The 26,201-nt window shown below is 37.1% G+C and overlaps 1 protein-coding gene across 5 annotated transcripts in view; it reads left to right on the plus strand.

Moving 5' to 3' along the window:
- The window catches only part of arhgef9b (Cdc42 guanine nucleotide exchange factor (GEF) 9b), a 104,218-nt gene extending 78,715 nt beyond the window's left edge, over positions 1-25,503 (plus strand). For 3 of the 5 annotated variants that reach the window (XM_056472000.1, XM_056472001.1, XM_056472005.1), the window contains 5 exons: positions 6,282-6,411; positions 8,714-8,845; positions 11,211-11,454; positions 11,927-11,995; positions 24,423-25,503. In XM_056472000.1, coding sequence (XP_056327975.1) covers positions 6,282-6,411; positions 8,714-8,845; positions 11,211-11,454; positions 11,927-11,995; positions 24,423-24,595 — 748 coding nt within the window. In that variant the 3' untranslated portion in view covers positions 24,596-25,503. Of the gene's footprint in view, positions 1-6,281; positions 6,412-8,713; positions 8,846-11,210; positions 11,455-11,926; positions 12,019-20,276; positions 20,398-24,422 lie in introns of those variants that run through there. The other 2 variants (XM_056472004.1, XM_056472002.1) reach the window with 2 other exon arrangements.
- The last annotated feature ends 698 nt before the right edge of the window (positions 25,504-26,201 follow it).

Below are 26,201 nucleotides of genomic sequence, written 5' to 3' on the forward strand. Positions count from 1 at the left end.
AGCTACGCCACTCACGCTGCTGATATCCGCTCTCTTTAGTTATTTTATCTCTGTCAATCAAACGGGACACTACAAAATTTGACACCTTTACATCGCACTATTTCTTTTTTAATTTGTTCACAGTGCGATGTTCAGACCCCACTGCGTTAACCGCATCAGCTAAACTCTCCCACTCTATTTTTTACTTTTGTTATTCATTCTGGTGGACAAACATGCAAATAACACCGTTTATCTCCGGTCTACTATCAAAAGGAGCACCTCCAATTCACATTCTGTGAAGTTTCTCTTTTTGCTTGCTTTTGACATTGATTTTTCATTTGGTTTTGCCGAAGTGGAGTCATTACCATATTTATTAGGGGGAGGAGGCAGGGAGGGGTTTTGCGCTCGTGCACGTACGCTCAGTTTCATGTTAATTCAGATGTACAAAGAGAATATGCGTGACATTCAGCGTACGCACTGTTTCATACATCTGAATGTTTACTGGGTACGCACATTTACAGCTTTGTCCATACACAATGTTTTAGTATGAATTCAACGCAAGTCTTTGTACATGAGGCCCCAGGTCTGCATTCAGACCCTTCTCAACTGAGCAGAGAATCACAGAAGGCAGGCAGCATCAACAATCACAGAAACGAGAAAACAGTCCAGGGTCAAAACACAGAATCAGGTCAGAAAACAGGGAAATGCTCAGAATTGTACCATACTGAAAAAAAACAGCCTAGGCTTAAACCAGCCTAGGCTGGTTGGCTGGTTTTAGCTGGTTGACCAGCCTGGTTTTAGAGGGGGTTTGGCCATTTCCAGCCTGCTCTTAGCTGGTCTGGCTGGGAGATGACCAGCTAAAACCAGCTTGACCAGCCTAGCCAGGCTGGGAGCCCAGCCAAAACCAGCTATGTCCAGTTTAAACCAGGCTGGTCAAGCTGGTTTTAGCTGGATTTAACTGGTCATTTTCCAGCCTGACCAGCTAAGACCAGCCTGGAAATTGCTGGAAACCAGCCTGGAAATGGCCAAAACCCCTCTAAACCAGTCTGGTCAACCAGCTAAAACCAGCCAAGGCTGGTTTAAGCTGGTTTTTTCAGCAGGGTATGCGGGACAAAAACAAGACTTCACAATGATTAGCTGCAGAGAAGGAGTATAAATAGTTGGGATAGCTTTCAGGTGCCAGGGTAATCAGACGAGAGGAATGCTGGGAGATGTAGCGAAACCATAGACTGTAAAATATATGGACGTAGTATCCTTGACGTCACCCATAGGTTTCTGACCACTGCAAAAGAAGCTACAAGTAGGCGCGGCCAACCGTCGCCATTTTGTTTGCGCATCATCGCACCCACGGCGGGATACCAAACAAGGGCAAAGAGGCAGAGAGTGAGCGAAGCTACAGACACCTGCTGGCACTTTGCTTAGACCTGGCAGACAGACTTTACTTTGGGAGAAACGCTTAATACTTTATTACCTGCGACTCGTTTGTGTTCTGACCACATGTGCTTGGTTATACACTATATCAATTAAGTGTTTAGTCTTTTAAAAATACTGCTGTAATACACTGAGCCACTAAACATTGTTCTTATGACGTTTTTTCAACAGGAGGAAAACGCGAAATACGTTCCAAACACTTCAGATATAGTGTGTGTTAGTAAATGCAAGACTATTGATGAAATCCAGGCGTAACACTGTATGACAACGCTTCAGATGACTGTTCTAGAGCCTACAGCTAATCAATCTGTCACATTCTGGAGGGCATTACAGCTCTAAATAACATTATAAACGATAAATGATCTTAAATAAAACAAATACATTTATAGAGATGGTATATAAGTATATAATTTCACTCACCTGGGAAACGAAGACCACGTAAATAGTTTGTGAGCACAATTAAGTGCACACAGCATGCCATATCATCTGATAATTGTAGGAAATAATCCCAAAAGGCAATTGACTGTGTAAAGACACATTAACCAAAACAAAAATGCAATGTATATGCCGAGTTCATCGGCTAATTAGCCTGTCACTCAAGTGGCCACGCCCTTAATTATGCAGACTTAATATAACTTAATAAAAATGAAACGGATGAGTTATAAAAAAATTCACCCCCCTCACAGTTGTCATGAAGGTTAATCATGGCTATATGCACCAAAGCCATCTTTTGTACCAGGCTGTAAGCATGTTTTTATCAGCTGTAAAAATGGCCAATTTCCCATTGCAGTCAGAAATGACTTGGACTTCCTGGAGCCAGCCCCCCAAGGCGAGTCGATGAATTGCAGTTTTAGTTACTTCCGTATTGGCTTCCCGAGGGAGAGCGGGAGGTTGCCACTTGGTCAAAACATGCTGCCATGCGCTTTACGGGCTACGCCACTCACGCTGCTGATATCCACTCTCTTTAGTTCATTTATCTCTGTCAATCAAACGGGACATTACAAAATTTGACACCTTTACATCGCACTATTTCTTTTTTAATTCCTTCACAGTGTGATGTTCAGACCCCACTGCGTTAACCGTGTAAGCTAAACTCTCCCACTATATTTTTTACTTTTGTTATTAATTCTGGAGGACAAACTTGCAAAAAACACCGTTTATCTCTGGACTACCACGGAAAGGAGCACCTCCAATTTACATTCTGTTTAAAGTTTCTCTTTTTGCTTGCTTTTGCCATTGCTTTTTCATTTGGTTTTGCCAAAGTAGAGTCATTTCCATATTTATATGGGGGAGGAGGCAGGGAGGGGTTTGCGCTCGTGCACGTGCGCTCAGTGTTACGTTAAACACCAGCATATTGCTCCATTCTTAACTATGAGACGCATTCGGTATTAATCCACACAGCAGCAAAAGCTAAGCTATTCTGAACCTTGACTGCTGCACATGTGTAGGAACAGCTGACGGTGGCCATAGCAGCGACAAACGGCAGTGCAACGGCATTATTTAGCATGCACCCCTGGTGTATTGTCTATCCATTCCTCTCACAAGTCTCATACATCAGTAGTCTTTTCTGATCCTTCCTTTAACAAACGAATGAATCGCCCATTTCCCTCACACTTCTAATAATATCCAGGTAAGCACAGCGTCATCATGACTCATGATGACTTCAGGGTCTGTTTGTATTTGCTGCTGGGTTAGTGGGCGGGGCCACAGGTATAAATTTTCATAGGTTTGTGCATGCAACAATTGGGCGGGGTTTATGTTTGGAGCCACGTCACGCGGAAACGGCTAAAGACTCGTTTTGAAGACGATTCATTTTAACCACTATGAGTCGACTCTTTTTAGATGAATCATTAGTTTTAAAAACTGTCAACTTTCAGATTTAGGCCTTAGCTGGATATTTCACTTCACTTGCTGTGAGCTGTGTTACACACTACATGGAATGTAATTTTCAAAAACCAAAATAGGGGCTCTTTAATGTAATTTGACACATTTATTAATGGTGACAAGATGTAAGACAACAAAAAATGTTTGTAGTCTACAGCTGGCATTAATCACATAGAAAAATGCTTGAGCAAAGACTTTCATGAAAAGGTTTTGAGTAAATTATCTGCTGGAACTTCCAAACACCACCATGTGAACCCAAGATAACATGACAGCGATTGTTATTGCATTTCTTCAGCACACTCCAAGGCACAACTCATTCATAATGTAGGAAAAAAGAGCCACAAGCTTCCCCAGTTTCAGAAACGCTCACTTTTATTATTTATACTTTGTGCCAGTTTCCAAGGAAGAGACTTTTCTGTTCTCTTAACCACATGGTGCTGAAACAATGCTTTATTCATAAACTATTTATGCAATATTTTCTGAATAAGTTACATTTGCAGCTTTCAGTGGAATCATGGCCAGTTTGTGTTATGAACATTTGGACAGTTGGAATAATCACACAGCACAGGAGAATCCAAATTAAAACACTTAAATATTTTTACAAACAACATCTCAGGAGATCACAGGAGAATTAGATATTAAAGGGTTAGTTCACCCATAAATAAAAATTAGATTATTAATTACCCTCATATGGCCCCTTTTCACAAGAATTAAATCCTTAAGAGTTTTTTATATTTAGAAAAAGAAAAAAAAACTTATAAATATTTAAAGTTAAAGTCAGAATTATTAGCCCCCCTTTGAATTATTATTTTTTTTATATTTCCCAAATGATGCCTAACAAAGCAAGAAAATTTTCACAGTATGTCTAATAATGTTTTTTCTTCTGGAGAAAGTCTTATTTGTTTTATTTCGGCTAGAATAAAAGCAGTTTTTAATTTTTCAAAACCATTTTAAGTTAAAAATTATTACCCCTTTAAGCTATTTGTTTTTGATAGTCTACAGAACAAACCATCGTTATACAATAACTTGCCTAATTACTCTAACCTGCCTGAACCTAATTAACCTAGTTAAACCTTTAAATGTCACTTTAAGCTGTATAGAAGTGTCTTAAAAAGTATCTAGTCAAATATTATTTACTGGCATCATGACAAAGATAAAATAAATCAGTTATTAGAAATGAGTTATTAAACTATTGTGTTTAGAAAAAAATCTTCTCTCCGTTAAACAGAAATTGGGGAAAAAATAAACAGGGGGCTAATAATTCAGGGGGGCTAATAATTATGACTTCAACTGTATATGTATTTATGTATGTAGTATATCATCTTTGCATTAAATTACAAAAACGAATTACAGCTTCTGCTAGGTGTTTCTAATGCAGCGTCTATGGGGAGGACAGTAAATTTATCTTAGTTCCCTCTTCTGGCTGCCCTTATCAGTCTCAGAAAACACCATGGTGGATTTTTTCTTTTGTTATTTCAGCAAATAGGATTGTAAAAAATGATTTGTTGTACTCTCACATTCAGTGCGCTCTAAGTTTACCCAACTAGGGTAACTTCTGCTACTGAAAAAACCCAGAAGTGTGAAAAGTGTTCATTGTTCCAAACCCAAACATTCCAAAAATAGTCATGTGCTGGCATCTTTGTGAATGTGCACTCTATACTGACACTGAAGGAGAAAAACTCTTCAATGAAGTCAATATTTTTGTTTTATGTGCACACAAAGGTATTTTCGAAGCTTCATAATATTTCAATTAAACCACTGAATGCATATATTCTGCTTTTTGGTACCTTTCTTGACTTTAAATGACTATTGCTATCTATTGAGAATGGGAGAGCTCTCAGATTTCAACCAAAATATCTTCAAAACTATTAAATATATATGTTCTGAAAAAGATCTCAGTGTTTTGGAGCGACATAAAGGTGGCTAACGGTTGACAGAATGTTCATTTTTGGGTGAACTATCCTTTTAACCACTTATTTAAATGTTGGGTACTATTCGGAAGGGGTCATCCAATAGAGATTAGAGAATTGGGATGAATCCTTCCGAACTGAATTCAGTGTGTGAATGCAGTGTGTGAAACCAAGCAGCTTCCTTTCTCAAAGGATCATGGCACAAAAGTCCATCAGATATATCCTTTAGAAGCCAGTTTTGAGCACTTCAATAACAACACTTCAATATGGTGGCCATGATGTTTTCCACTTCAAAGTGCCCTTCAAAAGGCAACATATCCCATTTGAAACACATTAATAGACAACAAACTGACAAAGAACAGAATATAACAGGAGCTGTGCTGTATATTATTGGTAAACACAACTAGAGAGAACCAACTATCATCTGAAAACCACCATTTAGCAATACTAACTTGTTTGTGCATTTCTGTAATGCGTTTTTACTGTAAACGTATGTGATCAACTGTTAGTGTAATGATGTCGATGAAGCCAAAAGCAGCTTTTATTAGAATGGGCTGGCAGGCAAGGTTCAAACAGGGACAGACGGTAGCATATAGATAATCCAAAGAGTAATTGGTGTAACAGGCAAATGGTTGACATACATAAACATAAAACAAACAATGGTCAAAACATGGTTAGACTAAACAGGAAAACACTTGATAATGCTTACTACTCAGCCAGAATGTGTTTGTGAGTTTATAGACCTGATCAGCTTCAGCTGTGTGTGTGTAATCAAGGCGTGACCTGAAACAGGTGTGGGGCTGCGAAGCGTGATGGGAAATGTAGTTTGGGTGAATGACAGGGAGTGTTCTCCAGTGATCTGGGAGGGCTACATCTGTTTAATATTGATGTTGTAAAACAGTGGTTCATCTTTTCATTCTGCCCAGTTAAAGAACACTCCATATTTTGAAATACATTTTTTGGTATTAGTTTTACCTAGTTGTGTTTGTCTGTAAATTGCAACACATGACCTATCCTATCTGTGTGTTTTCTAAATATATTTAGTGTCTGTGGGTGTTGTGTTTCTGTTCACCGCAGTGATTACCGCTATGTGGCCGCAGCACTCGCTGTCATGAGGAACGTCACCCAACAAATCAATGAGCGCAAAAGAAGACTGGAGAACATTGACAAGATCGCACAATGGCAAGCCTCAGTGCTGGACTGGGAGGTGTGTTTAAATAAGATTTATTTAGCTTAATGGGTCACATCCCTCTAAATTGAATTAGACTGAACTCTTTTACTTCTTTTATCTCAGAATTTGCTATTTGTATGAAAAAGCAAACTTTCTTGTATACTAGGTTTATTGGACACACAAAGTCAAACATTTTAATGATTACGACTTGATGTAAAATGATCTGTAACAGTTTTCTGTATTTGGTGATTCATGTTTTTTATTGTTGTTTTTATTTATTGATTTAACTGCATTAAGGGACCCTGGACTTTCGATTTGACTGAAATTATTAGTTTGAAGTAATGTATTGTCTGAGTTGGTGTTTTAAATCATGGTACAAAAACTTGGTAATGAACTGCCAGTACTTGTTCTGTTATTTAATGGACTTAATTCTCTCTATGGCTACACGGTGGCTCAGTGGTTAGCACTGTCGCCTCACAGCAAGAAGGTCGCTGGTTCGAGTCCCAGCTGGGTCAGATAGCCTTTCTGTGTGGAGTTTGCATGTTCTCCCCGTGTACACATGGGTTTCCTCCGGGTGCTCCGGTTTCCCCCAAAAGTCCAAAGACATGCGCTCTAGGTGAATTAAATATAAAGTAAATTGGCCATAGCGTACGAGTGTGAATGAGAGTGTATGGGTGTTTCCCAGTGATGGGTTGCAGCTGGAAAGGCATCCGCTGTGTAGAACAAATGCTGGATAAGTTGACGGTTTATTCAATAAAGTGACTAAACCAGAGGAAAATGAATAATTAAATGAATGAATTCTCTCTAGCATTTCTTAAACAATATGTTGTATAAAACTATACTAAAATGTCAAAAATGTTAACAAACGATTAGAAATTTGAACATCGTAAGTTGACAGAGCAGATTGCAAGGCCCATAAGTCAATTCATAACAGCAAATAAACAGAAAGTATAGAACTGTTAATTAATGGATATTTTAATAAAATAAGAACAGGTATCTAAAAAAAGGAAATTTTCTCAAAGATCAATCAATTTAAATTTACAAAACAGAAATGTTCAAGATTTCCAAAACATGCACTCAATACTTGGTTGGTGACTCTTTTTTTGTGCATGATTTACTGCTTTAGTGTCACGTCTGGTTGTGTAGCAAGTTGAATGATGAGTTAGGATCCAAATGCGGTCATTATGGTACTTAATTTAATTGTTTTATGTTGAATCCACTTAAATTTGTAAAAACGATTCAGTTAATTTAACTTAATTTGTGTTGGGACAACATAAAGGAATTGTGTGAAACCTAGCAATTTTTACAGCGTAGTGAATAAGACAAAAGGATAATGAGTAAATTAGAAAACAAGGGGGTGGAGACAGTAAGAAACTGAAGCTGCGCTCACAGTGGGCTTTTCCTCCCTTAGACTTCCATTCGTACGCACTCGAACGCGTCAGACCGGAAACGCAAGGTCATGCGTCAAGTTTCGCATGTCGCTGCGGTGCAAAGTTCAAGCTTGGTGAACTCTGACCTGTGAAATCGCATCACTTGACTGCGTGAGACCAATCGAGGATTAAAACACGACCTCTCTGAATATAAATTTAAAATATGGAGCAATCGCTGGCTTTTTTAAATGTCTAATCATCTTGTTTAATCCCGCCCCTTTTCGCAGCGAGCTTACCAAGGGCAACTAAGGAAACACAAGAATGCTAATGTGACAGGGAATTACATGAATAAACTCAAGTGCAAGACCAAAGTGAATTCTAAGACAAGACAGAGACTGTAACAGGCAGGAGGTGATCAGCCTGTGGCACTACTGAGGCATTATTGAAGTCCAGGCTGCTTGGATAGTGGCCTTCAGATCATCTGTATTGTTGGTTGGATGTTTCTTATTTTCCTCTTGATAATGATCTACATATTCTCTATAGAGTTCAGGTCAGGACAGTTGGCTTGCCAAAAAAACTTCATCAAAAGTGTATAGGTGGCACTGTTGAACCATTTTGCCACAGCCATTTCAGAAACACATATCAAACATACATTTTCGCCACTTCTGGTGTGTGTGCACCAGAGCAATTATTAAAAATAAATAAATAAATAAATGAGGCAATTCCAATAGGGCCTATGCACCGCTGGTGCTTGGTCCCTAAAAAAAATTTAATTCAACTACATATTTTGAGATACACCTGTTTTGTACATTTGGACATGAACAAAGTGCAAAAGCAATAGTTATTCTTTAGTCTTTTATTGTTCGAAAACTTCTTATCGTTTAAAATGACTTCTAATGACCACATTTTGTTTGTTTAATAATTCAGCTTAACTTAACTTCTTTGCCTTGACTGCTAATGTTTTTTAGGGTGATGACATTCTGGACAGAAGTTCAGAGCTGATCTACACGGGGGAGATGTCGTGGATCTATCAGCCTTATGGCAGGAGTCAGCAGCGAGTCTTCTTCCTTTTTGATCATCAGCTGGTCTTGTGCAAAAAGGTACATGACATTTGCTAAATACTGTATATAGTGAGGAGTTAGTGTCAAATGTTGTATTTATGCCTATGTTTTAATTTATTTAAATATTTAATCGTAGGTACTGTAAAATTATTATCCCTCCTGTGATATTTAAATTCTTCTTCAAATATTTTCCATGTGCTGTTTAACGAAGAGATTTCCAACACATTTTTTTTTAATTATAGTTTTTGTCTTTGCCATCATCATTGTAGATAATATTTAACTAGTTATTTTGCAAGATATTAGTATTGCGTTTAAGTGTAATTTAAAGGCTTAAATCGGTTAACTATATTACCTAGCAAGTTCGGTTAATTAGGCAAGTCAATATTTTAGGAAAAATATAATAGAAAAATTATTTTACCCTGTTTATCATCTCATGGAAAATGTTTGAAAAAGAATTAAAAATACCACAGGAGGCCTAATAATTTTGTCTTCAACTTTATTGTAACATCGGGGATCAACGGAGGTGAGGATCCATGTGTAGTTTATTTAGGGAATAGTCAGGCAGGCAATGGTCAAACAGGTGCAAACTGGAGCATGAGGGTAGAACGTAGTCAGAAACAGGTAAATGGTCAGGACAGGTGGCAAAACAACATGAATGGTAAACAAAAAAGGGGAAGGCAAGACAAGGATAACTATTAGAAACATTTTCCTTCAGCTTAGTCCCTTTATTCATTAGGGGTCCCCATTGCGAAATGAACCGCCAACTTGTTTTACACAGCAGATGCCCTTCCAGCTGCAACCCAGTACTGGGAAACACCCATACACTCTCACATTTACACACATATACTACAGCCAATTTAGTTTATGCAATTCACCTGTACCCACGTGAACATGGGGAAAACATGCAAACTCAACACAGGCATGCCAACTGGCCCAGCCGGGGCTCGAACCAGCAACCTTCTAGCTGTGAGGCAACAGCGCTAACCACTGCACCACCGTGGCGCCCTACGCTTAGAAATGTTCACAGAAAAACAAGACTCAGCCATGTGTGTGTGAATGTGAGGAGTATATATAGTCCATGTAATCAGTCTTCATGAGCTACAGCTGTGTGCAAGTAATCAGGGGTGACCTGGAACTGGTGTGTAAGGTGTCGGATTGGGATATGTAGTTTGTTAAAGTGTCATATGTGTAGTTCTCCAGCGATCTGCAAATGCTGGATCACTGGTGATGGTAACAATTATTTTTTATACAGTATATATATATTTTATTAATTGTATTGGTAGCAGAGCTCACGTTATCACCTATGTAGCCACTAATTTTGTGGTGGCATGTGACGACGTGAGGTGCTTCATTAGATTAGAATTACTTGTCACCGACGCAGAGAGTTTCTGTAAATAGATAAACATTCTTGCCTTTCACCTCAACGAGGGAAAAGTAGTGCTTCTATTTCCAGTTTGCAAATGCTGCCTTTGAACTTGTTGGATTTGCTATCGTTCTGACTCCTGGTCGTTGGTGTGTGTGACTTGTGTGAACACCCGCCCTAGTCTGCCTCTGTTTGGCAAACGATGAAAATGGACTCTATCTAAGCCAATCAGCACGTTCTCAGTTACACCACGTTCACAGACACACCAATCATCATCACTGGTTGGTTATGTGTCCTGCCCCAGCCCTGAACACACACACACACACACACACACCCCAGAGAATAAGTGCTTAGTCCTATGGCTGAGATTGCTGCTTGCATGAAAATCGCTTCAGTGTTCTCAATTAAAGCAACGCACATTTTATTGTCACTAACGGTAACATCACTGTAACGGAGGACACAGTAATTCATTTGATTACTCGTTACTGAAAAAAGCGTCGCCGTTAGCAATGCCGTTTCTTTATAGTGCTGTTATTCCCATCACTGGTTGTTTGCATGGTTTATATTTATGTTAACTCTTTTGTACATTGTACATCACATTGGCCAAATGTGGATGTTTTTAATTGTGCTCTATATATAAACTGTTACTGAGCCTATATACAGTATCTATATATCATCATATATCCACACTATAACAGTTTGAAAGATTCTCAGAATTCCCAACCATTCTTTCCAAACACCTTAATTAAAGATGCTTTACTAATGACAATAAAATGGCCGAATTTCCAAAACAATCAGCAGCTTTTTTTAAATGTTTCTCAGTTTTTGTACTTCTCTTAACAGATCACATTGCTTTATCAGAATTACAGTAAATTCCACATAATCAAGTGTATATTATAGCACTGCAGTCATCCAGCAAAAGACATACAAGTGATCATGCTAGCTATAAATACATTTTATGGCATATTTATTCCATTGATACAGTCATCTCACAAGCTAAAAAAAAAAAACCTTCAGTAATCACTTTTCTTCTCTTCCCAGGACCTAATACGACGGGATATACTTTACTACAAAGGACGCATTGACATGGATAGATACGCAGTGCGAGATGCTATTGATGGACGGGATGACGACTTCAACGTCAGCGTTAAAAATGCTTTCAAGCTACACAACAGAGACAGCGACGAGATTCACATCTTTTTGGCCAAGAAGCCAGAAGAGAAGATCCGCTGGCTGAGGGCTTTTCATGAGGAGCGCAAGATGGTCCAAGAGGATGAAAAAATTGGTAAGTTGTCTTGCGTTGATTAGTTTATCAGTAGCTATGTTTCCATCCACATTTTTTTTGCTCATTTTGTCGCATAATAGGGCTGCACAATATTTCGTTTCAGCATCGATATGACGATATCGATAATCTGCAATAGTCACGTTGCAGGATTTCAAGCAGTTTCAGCCCTGTATAACTCTGAATATCCAATTCATAATTCATAATAGTCCTAAAAATGTCTTTGAAGGTCTTAAATATGACTTGATGAAACATGCAAAAATAGTGCTTTATTTTTAAATGTTTTACCCAAATTTCAGGTCTATTTAGCATCTTTGGATGGAAACATAGCTTCTGTGCTTGGAAAGGATTTTGACCATTATTTGTATAAAATACAGTTTTTTGTACCATTATTTGTACCATTATTTGTATAAAATACAGTTGCATTCTATTCCCTCACCTCAACTCTTCTCCTTCTGTTGGTGTTTTTGTGCAGGTTTTGAAATTTCTGAATATCAAAAAAAACAAGCTGCCATGACAGTGCGTAAAGTTACCAAACAGAAAGGTGAGGCAACAAAGCGATACCAGGTGAATTCAACATTCTTCTATTTCTACTTCCCGTCTTCTCATTGTTGCTTTACTCTAGTGAGCTAGTGTACATGAACATATTCATAGATTCATGTTTTTCAGACTGGACACATCGTGAGTTTTTGGGCAATGACTAATAAAAGTAGACAAACTATCATTTTCAGCATAGTGACAAAAGCTCTAATCAACACCCGCAGTTATATGACTGGATACATCTTTTCAAACTGAATAAACTAGTGATAGTTAGTGATAGAAAACAGTGGAAGACATCTACAGTCGAAGTCAGAATTATTAGCCCTCTTTTGAATTTTTTTTTTCTTTTTTAAATATTTCCCAAATGTTCTTTAACAGAGCAAAGAAAAGTTCACAGTATGTCTGATAATATTTTTTCTTCTGGAGAAAGTGTTATTTGTTTTATTTCAGTTAGAATAAAAGCAGTTTTTAAATTTTCATGAACCATTTTAAGGTCAAAATTATTAGCCCCTTTAAGCTATTTATTTTTTTGATAGTCTACAGAACAAACTATCGTTATACAATAACTTGCCTAATTACCCTAACCTGCCTAGTTAACCTAATTAACCTAGTTAAACCTTTAAATGTCACTTTAAGCTGTATTGAAGTGTCTTAAAACATATCTAGTAAAATATTATTTACTGTCATCATGACAAAGATAAAATAAATCAGTTATTAGAAATGAGTTATTAACACTATTGTGTTTAGAAATGTGTTGAAAAAATCTCTCCATTAAACAGAAAGAGGAAAAAAATAAACAGGGGGGGCTAATAATTCTGACTTCAACTGTATAAATGAACCTGAACCCAATTTGAAATCATCTCTTTCTGTCTATCCTCGGAGGTCTTGCAGTTGCAATACTTGTAATGACAGCTTCATTGAATTGCATAGACAGAGCCATTGATTGTCATCAGAGTTTTGGCGGGAGTGCAGAACTGATAAACTTGTGCTGGACTGAATTGATCGACAGCTCTGCCAATAATAATGCAGTGTCGTTTGTTTTATTTTCATTTTAATTGAATACTCTTTGCCTTAATCACATCAAATGAATATTTCTCAGTTCAATTTAATCACAACGTGGAGCCAATGGAAGGAGAACTGATTAGTAGGATTAAACTACTACAACTAAAATAAAAAACTGAAAAAAATAATTTAGAAGGGTGGTCCACAGTGTATTTTTAAGGCTTGGTTGTTTTTATAAGATGCAAAGTAATGTGTGCTCATGCTTCACTTGTAGAAAATCGTGTTATTTTACTTTGATATATATACAGCTAACATGAAAATGACTATTTCCTAGTTTCTCTGAAAGACCCGCCCTCAAGAAGCTCTGATTAGTCCGCTAACATAATGTGCTTTGATTCGCGGATTGGCTCCACGTCACGCCCCTACAATCACGCACTTTTGCCCTGTGTAAAAAGTCCAGTCAGAGCAGCTGTTAGCAGTGTTAGCTGCTTGAATCAGACAGAAATGAAGAGCACACAGCTGAGCCTCTCGCCTGCTCTCTAAAATAAAATCTGACAAGTGTCTTTTACATATATTTAGCATAAACGTGTAAGTAAACACATTCTGATATCTTTAGCGAGTTTATTATTTAAGACAGGCATGTCCAAGCTCGGTCCTGGAGGGCCGGTGTCCTGCAAAGTTTAGTTCCAACCCCAATCAGACACACCTGGGCTAGCTAATCAAGCACTTACTAGGCTTTCTAGAAACATCCGTGCAGGTGTGTTGAGGCAAGTTGGAGCTAAAATCTGCAGGACACCGGCCCTCCAGGACCGAGTTTGGACACCTCTGATTTAAGATATAGAATGCATGAAAGGCAGCTGTATAGAGAGAGAGACAAGCATAGAGAGACATGCATAGAGAGACACTGCACGCGCTGCTGAAGACTAATTTGTTGACAATTTGTAGCTAAATTGTTAGCGGGGCCAAACAGCATTTCCCGTTGTTTACATCCTTGTTTACATCCTCACTACAGCATACTGTTAACACTGCGCTGATCAATTTCAACTTCAACTTCAAGTTGATCAATTTTAACTAATAAAAAAATACTTACAGGATGCGTCTCACAATTCACAGCTTCGTCTGTTGGAGCTGTTCCTTTGAGGAGTTTTAGCTGAATCCAGCACTGAACTGGGAGAGATTCTGAAAGCTGTCCTTTGTCAAATGCTAGTGCTATATCTTTATATATATATATATATATATATATATATATATATATATATATATATATATATATATATATATATATATATATATATATATATATATATATATATATATATATATATATATATATATATATATATATATTGTCTACAGAACAAACCATCATTATACTCTGGTTTGCCTAATTACTCTAATTTGGCTAGTTAAACTAATTAATCTAGTTAAGCCTTTAAATTACACTTACAATTGCTAGTTTTTGCAAAATAACTAGGTAAATATGTTGTCCTATTATCATGGCAAAGACAAAATTGATTAATTAATAGAAATTAGTTATTAAAATTTATGTTAAAAAATATGTTGGGAAATATCTCCTCTTAGTTATACAGCATTTGGGAAACATCTGAAAAAGACATAAAATTTCACAGGAGGGCTAATATATACAGTATAGCCATGTATGTATACGAATATGTATTCAAGCAACAATGAAAAGACAGAAAACTAAGGGTGCTTTCACACTTAGACATTTGTTTTGGAACCTGGAGCATTTCCCCAGCTCAGTTCATTTGTGTATATGTGAACAAGGTAAAACAATTGATCTGACATCATCTGAGCAAGGTGTCCTTGGCTTGGTTAAAAACTTTGTTGTAGAGGGAAAGCAATCCAATCCAACGAACCACACAATATGCTGAAGGTTATATACAGTACTGTACTGTGCAAAAGTCCTTTATGCAGGCTTTTTGAAGCATTATAGAGATGTTGCAAACGTTTTTCTGGATTTAGTTTGTCTCAGTTTGTTCTGTTTCTTCATGTCATCCATGTCAAACAGACTGTGTGTGGAGCCTTGGGGGTTGTCAGACTCCTTGTGCAGACAATAATCTCACTGTACAATTCCGATCAACGACAAAAATAATGCTTAGAAATGTAAATTAATATTTTTTTTAAATATCCAACCTTAAATCATTTTTTGGGTGAAAATTCTCATGGCCTAAAACTTTTGCACAGTACTATAAATAAATGAATATATATATATATATTAGGGCTGTCACATGATTAAAAAAATTAATGCAATTAATCACACTTTTTTTGTAATTATTCATGATTAATCACGAAACGCCATATTTATTACAGAGATAAAAATACAGGCATTTAAGCGCCATTTGAATTTCAATGCCAATAACAAACAAAAATTATTTCCATGTTGGATTCTAAGTGGACTACAAACACACACACACACACACAGACAACGCGCACAGAACAGCGGACCCGGATCAACACGCATGATCGCGTTCAGTAAATTTGCTTATTCATCAAAGTCTGGCTGTATTTTACAAGCAAGGATTCTGACACAGCACGTGAAGCAGACGCTTTACAAAAGTTGCGTGTAGGGGGGAAACACGTCAAACTTATAAAATGTGAGGGCTCATGGACGCAGCTTAAAGGCAGAGAATAGGACTGTGGCTGTCTTTGACAGCTTGCGACTTCCTTTGCCACTTTCACTACAGTACATTTACATGGACACCAATACTCTGCTTTTATGATTAAGATAATACTGATTAAGAGTCTCACATGTAAGCAGCGATTTTTGATTACCTTAAAGGGTCACGCGAGTCCCGAAATGCGGAGGTTTTTCTTTCCGTTCGCCATGAGGTAACAAATTCCAATAAAACATCCTGAATGAAAATATGCTGAATGAGAGTGAACTGCTGAACTGCAGTTAAAGTCTAAAGATTAAAAATGAAACATCCGAAATTGCATGAAACTCTGGAGGAAGCGCAGGATAGCCTGGTGGTGTGACATTAATTGTTTTATACTGAAACCTTTCTTCTAAAAGTGCGTCCTTGATCTTATCCAAATTTATTTGCACGTTAAACACACGCAGGGCCAGAGCAAGCTGAACTGGCGCTCTAGGCAAACGGCAATCACACCGCCCTCAACCCGGAAGTGAAAAAGAAAGTGACCAGTTCGCGGATGAAAGTTAGGACCAGGGGGTTCGCTCACTATTCTGCTGCCCAAGGCGGCCACCTAGGTCGCCTCTATGCACGCGCCGTCCCTGAACACACGTCGACCACAACAGGAAATAAAAAAAAACTGCAACTGCGTTATTTTTTTTAACGTGTTAAATATTTCAAATTAATCACGTGCGTTAACGCGCTAATTTTGACAGCCCTAATATAAATATATGACCACTGTGAAGAGACTTTGCAACTGACTCAATCACACATGACTTTTTGGTCCGTTTAGAAACTTTGCCATATGAAAGTGAACTGCGCCAAGAATAATAAAGCAACATTTAACCATTTTAAACCCTGATTTCAAACAAAGCAATTGATCTACATGTGTGAAAGCACACTTACATGCTGATTGATATTGGTTTCTAATCTCTATTCTGCGAAACAACATGTTAGCATTGTTTTATAGTTCCTGGGGCCAAGCACTGAAGGTTCATTACTCTGTTTGTCCTACTGTATTTTTCACAGGTATAGTGAATATATAGCGCTTGTTCACTGCTGCTCTTATAGTTGTGTAAATTGCTTCCTTGTCCTCATTTGTAAGTCGCTTTGGATAAAAGCGTCTGCTAAATGACTAAATGTAAATGTAAATATAGGGCAGATAGTAGAAATAAGTGTAATGAAAATTGGCACACTCTAATGTCTTATGTCTCTTCAACTCTACAGTCTCAAAGTTAAGTTGCTTATAATTTGAACCACAGGGACTGGAGACATTGATGATGCAGATGCCTTACACAGAGTTGTCTTCCAGTAGTAGTTGACATGTTGGCAAAAGGGCCCTTGGAGTATAGAGCAGGCAGCTGGGTCAGAAGAGCCTTCACAGACTGGCTGTCTGCGTCACTCAGGAGCCATGTGGGTTTGACAGCGTGTGCCACTGTAGAGGTCCTTTGTGGACCAGGCTGTGCTGCTGAATGAACTAAAAGGATCTGACAAGATCTGTCGATGCTGAGTCCTTTTCAACAGGAATACAGCTTGTGACTATATAAAAGGTTTTGCTCACAAGAACTTGAACATTAAAGGGATAGTTCACCAAAAAATGACTATTTACTTACCCTTAAGTGGTAATAAACCTTTATAATTTTTTTTTATGTTTAATACAAAAGAAAATATTTTGAAGAAAGCTGAAAACCTGTAACAATTGACATCCGTAATAGGAAAAACACATATTATGGAAGTCAATGGTGGTCCAGTGGAGGTCAGCCTTCTTCAAAACAATTTTTTTGGGTGCACTATCTCTTTAACTGTCTTATAGTGTCTTTCCTTGTTAGACTGGAAACTCATTTTGGTACTGCTACTGAAAATGCAGAACGTTGTGTGTGAACTTGTAAAACACATCACTTTCTGATGGAATTGAAGGAATTGAAATATAATGCATCTTCTTTTCTGAATTGTGATTGGCCACTGCTGCCAGAAGTACAGTAGCCCCAATATTGCTGCAGCGGCTGCATCCTAATGAATTGTATGGCAGTTCTTGTCAAAACCTTAAATTTGCCATAGTGTGCATTGATTCAATGTGTTAAAATCGACAGCATTGTTGTGTATAGTACAGTAGTACAGTGTATAGTACAGTAGGTATGTTGCTTAGGTAAGTTAAAAAAATTGTATCTGCTCATTTATAACCACAGAAATTACCCACAAAAATCTAAGAAAAGCATTTTTTTGCAGTCTAAACACTTATATTCATTAATTTACATGCGTCTGCTTCCTCATTACAAACTTACTCTGCAATATACATATTAAACTAACAATATAAACATTTAAACAAACCTTATGGCTTTTTGGGGCAACACTGAATAAATGTATAATCTGTATATCCTGCATTTTGCATTCTGACAAGCTGTGAACACTCTGGCTGTTTCTCAATTCCAAGAACGCTGAGAACGGACTTGCGTTCTTGTGGAGACCGGTCTTGCCAGGTGTCCTCGGAAGAACGAACTCGGGAGACCGCAAGGGCAGAGAACGTGTCCTCTGAGAAATGAGATGCTGCGTTCTTCCTGATGGTCACATGACATTCACGCGTTTTAAATGGTAAATTATTTAAACATTACAGCATTCATACAACGATTTATTGTTTTTCCCCTTTTCAAAATATTTACTATGCATAAAAACATTATAAATATACGTTAAATAAAACAGATTTTAATACGAATTTCAGCAAACAAACACCCTTAATGTGTTTATTCCGTTATTAAGATGTTCATGGTCATTTTTACTTTCACCGTTTCATTTAGGGAAACTCCTGAGGTAAATAAATGATATCTCTGAACTTTAATAATAAATCTAAATAAAATGCTGCGCTTCCCACCTCCAGTCGCAATGACTTATAGGACTTCCAGAGCGAGTTCGGTGCTCAAGTCTGCATCGGTGAGTCCTTGATATCAAGATCACATCCGGGAAGTTTCGCGTGTTCTCTGTTCTTGTGGTCTTGAGTATTGGAACTGAACTTTGGCAGCTGATGATGACATTACACTAGAACACGAGGATGCAAGACCGCTGAAGAACACATATTGAGAAACAGCCTCTGTGTACAACGCTACTACTTTTTAGTCTCCCGTTTTCAAAATAAGAGTCCCACATACATAATACATTAAATACAAACTTGGATGAACTTAAAATAATGGGAAGAAATAATCATTGTTGTAATCTCACTAGGAAATGATGTGGCTAATCAAATGCAGCCTGAGGCGTGCATATCAGTGATCCCGATATTCACTCTGCGGCACTTTTAATAATGACTTTGTTGGTTAGGGTCACTCTATAGTACAATAAGTCTTCTTTTATGCTAGTTGCAAAAGATATCTCTTTTGTTCAAATAGTTTGTAAAAATACTGACAACTTTAAGTTCAACTGTCAAATGTAGCCCATATATAAGGCTGACTGCTATAGCAACACTGTGCGTTTATATGTCTGGTGGAAGTATATAGTCAAAGCACCACTTAGGTAAAAGCAGCAAATGGATGCTGCAGCAAGAAGCACTCTGCCTCTATTTATAGTCCATAATGGACTGAATGTTTTATGTGCATTGACATTTAGTAAAAGCACCACCAACTGGTGAGAGGTTATGAGCAGTTATTCGGGGAGACACACCAACATTACACATTTTCATTGTTTTCTTAAGCAAACAGACTTACAGTAAATGACTCATCAGTAAAACAACAGGCACTTCAAAATCTGAAATGGAAAGGTCGGATATAGGAGACATCCAAAGCTCCATGAAGTGAACACTGTGGTGCACCAATTATTTTCTTTCAATTATTACAGAAAAAGCTACAGTTGAAATCAGAATTATTAAACAACCTGATTTAGTCACCCTCTGTTTATTTTTTTCCCTAATTTCTGTTCTAAACATAATAGTTTTAATAATTAAGTTCTAATAACTGATTTATTTTATCTTTGCCATGATGACAGTAAATAATATTTAACTAGATATTTTTCAAGACACTTCTATATAGCTTAAAGCGACATTTAAAGGCTTAACTAGGTTAATTAGGTTAACTAGGCTGGGCTTGTTCTGTAGACTATCAAATATATATATATATATATATATATATATATATATATATATATATATATATATATATATATATATATATATATATATATATATATATATACAGTAGCTGAAAGGGGTAATAATATTGACCTTAAAATGCTTTTTAAAAAATTTAAAACTGCTTTTATTCTTGCTGAAATAAAGCAAATAAGACTTCTCCAGAAGAAAAAATATTATCAGACATACTGTGAAAATTTTCTTGCTCTGGTAAGCATAATTTGGGAAATATTTTAAAAAGAAAAAAAATCAAAGGGGGTTTAATAATTCAGATTTCAACTGTACATCCTACTTCATTTTCTTGTAATGAATATTTTGCATTTGTGCTTGGCCCCTTGATATCTGTTTTAAGTTATTTGTTTGTTTGTTTTATAGAGAGAGAAAGTTGGTGTAATTTTACATATAGAAAAAGTATGTCTGCTTTATAGTGAAATCCCTATATATTATATTTGTAGGTCATTATTTTTTGTCATCCTCAATGCTTCACTGACAAACGGTGAAGTATGTTCTTGAATTTGCAGATTCTTTGATAGATATCATCTTGAGAAAGAGGGACATTTTATATGGACATGGTATGAAAATGATAAAGGTATTTTGTATTAGCATTTAATGTAGAATTAGTTCTTTCCACAAAGCAGCATGGCAACGACTTTGAAATACAACTATAAAAAGCTACTACTATCTAAGAATCTTGGTATTTTTTATTATTATTATAAGTAAAATGAGTTAAAAGGGATAATTCACCCAAAAACTATAATTCATTATTTACTAACCCTGGTATAGTCTTATGAATCTCTGTTGTTTTTTTTTTTGTTCAATAAAATTTTAAATCATTAAATCAAGGCAAGTATTGCTAAGAAAGACCAACTTGATTACAATTTAACAGGTTTTAGAAAAGGGAGAGTAAATAATGAGTGTTTTTTGTTTCGGTTGAACTATCTCTAACTATTATCAACTCAAAAAGATTGTGTTTCAAAATGCCATGGGAAATTTTCTTTCTTTTTTGCTAGAAAAACAGCTGCCTATTTATTGATTGTGTTTATATCATGTTGTTGGAAATATATATATTTCAATTGCTTAGACTCATGTATGACTGTAGTTCATACTTTATAATTTTGTCATGACTGTGGTAAATTCTGCCAAAATACCATAGTTACTGAAGTTATATACAGTTAAATGTTGCATACAGTTGTTCCAAGTAGTATTTGGATACTATAGAAGAGAGCGGAGACGAAAGTACCATTTTTAATAAAAACCTAATTTCTGAAGATAACATTTTTTGCAGAAATATACACTCACTGGCCACTTTATTAGGTACAGTGTTTTTCTGTTCAACTGCTCGTTAGTGCAAATTTCTAATCAGCCAATCGCATGGCAGAAACTCAATGCATTTAGGCATGCAGACATGGTCAAGACGATTTGCTGCAGTTCAAACCGAGCATAAGAATGGGGAAGAAAGGTGATTTAAGTGACTTTGAACGTGGCATGGTTGTTGGTGCCAGACAGGCTGAACAGAAATACAAAACTACTCCTACATTCCTGACTATATATAAAAACAAGAGAAAATATTTATAGAAAAGTGTGGCGTCCAACCCCTACTTCTTCTCACCATGTATGTAGAAAGTACAATATGTATGTAAATTTACAATAACAACAAATAAACCAAAATCAAAATAACAAGCGTGGGGAAAACATGTACATATGTATAAAAAACTAAAAACGTCTAAATTTCAACACGCAACAAAATGGGGAAACACAAACAAAAATAACACTTGCCACTATATAATTTTGTCTACAACACCAAATGCCAATTCACACGCCAACCTACTCACTCTCCCGCTCCATGCCCATTTTCCTTTTTTTTTTAAAGACGCCCTGGGTCACTCCAGCCAATCCCAGGGCACGTCATATGTGTAATTGGGGTGGGGCCTGTGCAGAGGAAAAGAAAGAGAGAGTCACACACACATCTGCGAATGCAACATGTGTCAGTGTAGAACAAGTCCAATATAACTTCACTTTAAACAAAAGTTGCATTGTTCATTTTGAACCCATAGGCAGAGACGGAAATAACAACAATATTTGCTAGATTTACTGGCTTAATCTTGTTTATTTTAAATATATCTGACTATGACCTAGATAATGTTCACTGCAAACATATTTTGTCCTTTATTTTTGCAAAAAAAAAAAAATTATTTTAAACAGCATTTTAATTTTTTAATTTCACTTGCATCAAATGTTTCAAAAGCAAAATCCAACAATGCAATATTTTACAATTTTTTACATTTTTTAAATCTTTTTTATTATTATTGGCATGCATTAATTTAAAAAATATGAATCCAAACTCTGCAAACTCTAATGTGGAAGTGAAAAATAAAGTATGAATATTATCAGTGGGACATACCGTTAAGTCCACAAATATTTGGACATCGACACAATTCTAACATTTTTGGCTCTATACACCAACACAATGGATTTGAAATGAAACGAACAAGATGTGCATTAACTGCAGACTGTCAACTTTAATTTGAGGGTAATTACATCCAAATCAGGTGAACGCTGTAGGAACTACAACAGTTTGCATATGTGCCTCCCGCTTGTTAAGGGTCCAAAAGTAATCGAACAATTGGCTTCTAAGCTGTTCCATGGCCAGGTGTGTGTTATTCCCTCATTATCCAAATTACAATGAGCAGATAAAACATCCAGAGTTAATTTCAAGTGTGCTATTTGCATTTGGAATCTGTTACTGTCAATTTTCAAGATGAGACCCAAAGAGCTGTCACTGAGAGTCAAGCAAGCCATCATTAGGCCGAAAAAACAAAACAAACCCATCAGAGAGATAGCAAAAACATCAGGCGTGGCCAAAACAACTGCTTGAAATATTCTTAAAAAGAAAGAACGCACCAGTGAGCTCAGCAACACCAAATAACCCAGAAGACCACAGAAAACAACTATAGTGGATGACCGAAGAATTCTTTCCCTGATGAAGAAAACACCCTTCACAACAGTTGGGCAGATCAAGAACACTCTCTAGGAGGTTGGTGTATGTGTGTCAGAGTCAACAATCAAGAGAAGACTACACCAGAGGGAATACAGAGGGTTCACCGCAAGATGTAAACCATTGGTGAGCCTCAAAAGCAGGAAGGCCAGATTATAGTTCTAAAAAAGCATTCACAGTGCTGGAACAAACATCCCATGGACAGATGAGACCAAGATCAACTTGTACCAGAGTGATGGAAAGAGAGGAGTATGGAGAAGGAAAGGAACTGCTCTTGAACTTTAGCAGTGAAGCATGGTGGTAGTATAGTGACATGGCGAGGGCATGTACTGTATGTACTGGAACTGGTTCTCTTGTATTTATTGATGATGTGACTGCTGACAAAAGCAGCAGGATGAATTATGACTTATTTGCAATATTATCTGCTCATATTAATCCAAATGCTTCAGAATTTATTGGACCAGGCTTCACAGTGCAGATGGAGACCCAAAGCATACTGCAAAAGCAACCAAAGAGTTTTTGAAGGGAAAGAAGTGGAATATTATGCAATGGCCAAGTCAATCATCTGACCTGAATCCGATTGAGCTTGCATTTCACTTGTTGAAGACAAAACTGAAGGCAAAATGCCCCAAGAACAAGCAGGAACTGAAGACAGTTGCAGTAGAGGCCTGGCAGAGCACCACCAGGAATGAAACCCAGCGTCTGGTGATGTCTGTGCGTTACAGACTTCAGGTTGTAATTGACTGCAAAGGATTTGCAACCAAGTATTAAAAAGGGAAAGTTTGATTTATGATTATTATTCTGTCCTGTTACTTTTGGACCCTTAACAAGTGGGAGGCACATACGCAAACTGCTGTAATTCCTAGACACTCACGTGGTTTGGATGTAAATGCCCTCAAATTAATGCTGACAGTCATTTTGTTTCGTGTATAGAGCCAAAAATGTTAGAATCGTGTCGATGTCCAAATATTTATGGAACTAACTGTAAATACGTTCTTCCCCACAGGCACTCTTTCCATTTAAACCTGATCTACTTTTAAACTGAAAAGCTCAAACATTGCAAACTTAAGGATGTGTTACTGCACTAAATAACCTGTAGATTGATCATTAGTGTGACACATGAAAAGAGAAACACGACTTGTGAAAAGGAAAAAAGAACCGCTACAATAATTTATTTCTGCTCTTGAAACTGAAATTTGAAGCTATCAGCAGGATATTTGGCAGCTCCATCAAGGGTTGCATGCAGGATGTGCTGCTATAGGCTGGAAAAGCAAATGTCAGGGATTTGAGAAAATCGATTTGTTACTTTTATCACATGTTACTTTCGCCCCCGCTCTCCCCTATACACTAGCGGATTGCAAAAAGTGGCTCAGAAAAGTGAAGGTAGTTTTGAGATTTACCTCACCATCATATATTTGCTTAAATTTAAGTGTGTCATTAAGGCAGAAGTGGACTTTTTTATTATTAACTATGGTATTTAGGTGGAAACTGTGGCTATTTACCATGGTACATTGATTAAGGGATGTTCTGTATGCTTTGAAGCATGATTCATCACAGCTGCACACTGATTATTTTGCTTTCAGCATTGGCTCGCTTCTTCCAGTTGGCTGCATTTTCATCATTTCTCAAACATCTCTTCTTTTTTTCCTGTCTTTTGAATTCTCCCGAGCAGGTGTGAGCCAGAGCAGGTGCGTGTCTCCCTCGGACCCCTCGTCTCACGGACCCTTCGTGCTCTCGGATGACATGCAACAATCAGATCTAGTCGAATTCCACGTTTCCAAATCAGGACAATCTCCATTCTGGCAAAACTTTAATAAGTTCACATCAAAAAATGGGAAGAAATAGAAGTTCTAGTATTTATTGACTATAAAAACTCCACAAACCTCCATCCGGAGAAAACTGACTGACAATCATAACCCTGATGTGCTCAAATCTGTATCATTCACCACTATTATATTTGCCTTGTGGTATTTAAAAGGCAGACTTCAGCTGACCAGCATACAGTGCTCATTTATTACCAGATGATCAAAGACATTTGTTCCACAGCCAAATAGTCTAAACAGGGTATTCCTTTCACTTACCTGGGTGATTTTGAATTTAATTCCTAGTATGAGATTATTCCAGATTTGTGAAAGTGTCACAATCTTGTATCGCGCTCTCCTTAATGAATCACAGATGTTGTATGATACTGACTGAACTCATTTCATATGATAACTAGATGTTTTTGTATGTCTAAAAGAGAAAAAAGGTAAAGTAGATTTTTGAATTTGCCTCCCAATGGGGTTATTTTTGATTGTATAATATACTTACTCTGTAGTAAGCACACTGAAACCATTCATACACATTGTATTATTTTTCTGATCATATTTCGTTTGTTTATCTGCTATTGTTGATTCGTAAAAGCTACTCTGATACTATTTATTATTGTAGTTCATGGCAAATATTGAGCAAGTGTTTTCTTTTTCATTCAGTAATGTGCAGAAGTCTTAGGCCAAGAAAATTCACTTTTTTAATTTTTTTGACTGTCACATATGTATATTTTTTATTTTAGGTAATTTATTATCTGTGCTATTTTCCTTTTGTCTAACGCCAGATGTCATAACCATAGCCATATGGCCCAAGACTAAATAGTGTGCTCATGAGAAGAAACTCATATAGCCCATTTGCTATATTTTCAGTAAATGAATGTAAATTATAAAGCAGCAAATTTATAATAACTGAGTAGTTGGACAGACCCCATAGCTGTCATTTGAAAATTCCTCAATATTGGTAGACTTGCTCACTCAAGAATTCTTTGAATATTGGTAAATACAACCAATTGTGAAAACTTACCCATATATACATTTCTGGAGAACGCCAAATACGTCCCAGGAGGTACGTTTGTTTGCAGTTTTTGTTTTCATGATTTCACCAGAGGTCGCTGTGTACACTTTTTGAGATCTCAAATTTCTCTTACGAGTCCTGTTCACACAGCATTTCTCGTGTAAATCCACCAGGGACCACTGTGTACGATTTTTAAGATCTCAAATTTCTCATGCGAGTGCCGTTCGCGCCTGTTCTTGTATAAATCCACCAGAGACTACTGTGTATGATCTTCAAGATCTCAAATTTTTCTCGCGAGCGCCGTTCACGCCTGCTCTTCTCGCATAAATCCACCAGAGGCCGCTGTGTACACTTTTTGTGATCTCAAATTTATCTCGCGAGTGCCATTCGCACTTGTTCATCTCGTGTAAATCTACCAGAGGCCGCTGTGTACGCTTTTTGAGATCTCAAATTTATCTCGCGAGTGCTGTTCGCACCTGCTCTTCTTGCGTAAATCCACCAGAGGCCGCCGTGTACGCTTTTTAAGATCTCAAATTTCTCTGACGAGTACCATTCACACTTGTTCATCTCACGAAAATCCACCAAAAACCACTGTATACGAATTTTAAGATCTCAAATTTCTCTCACG

This window comes from Danio aesculapii, chromosome 14 (assembly GCF_903798145.1).
Source record: "Danio aesculapii chromosome 14, fDanAes4.1, whole genome shotgun sequence".
Lineage (NCBI taxonomy): Eukaryota > Metazoa > Chordata > Actinopteri > Cypriniformes > Danionidae > Danio > Danio aesculapii.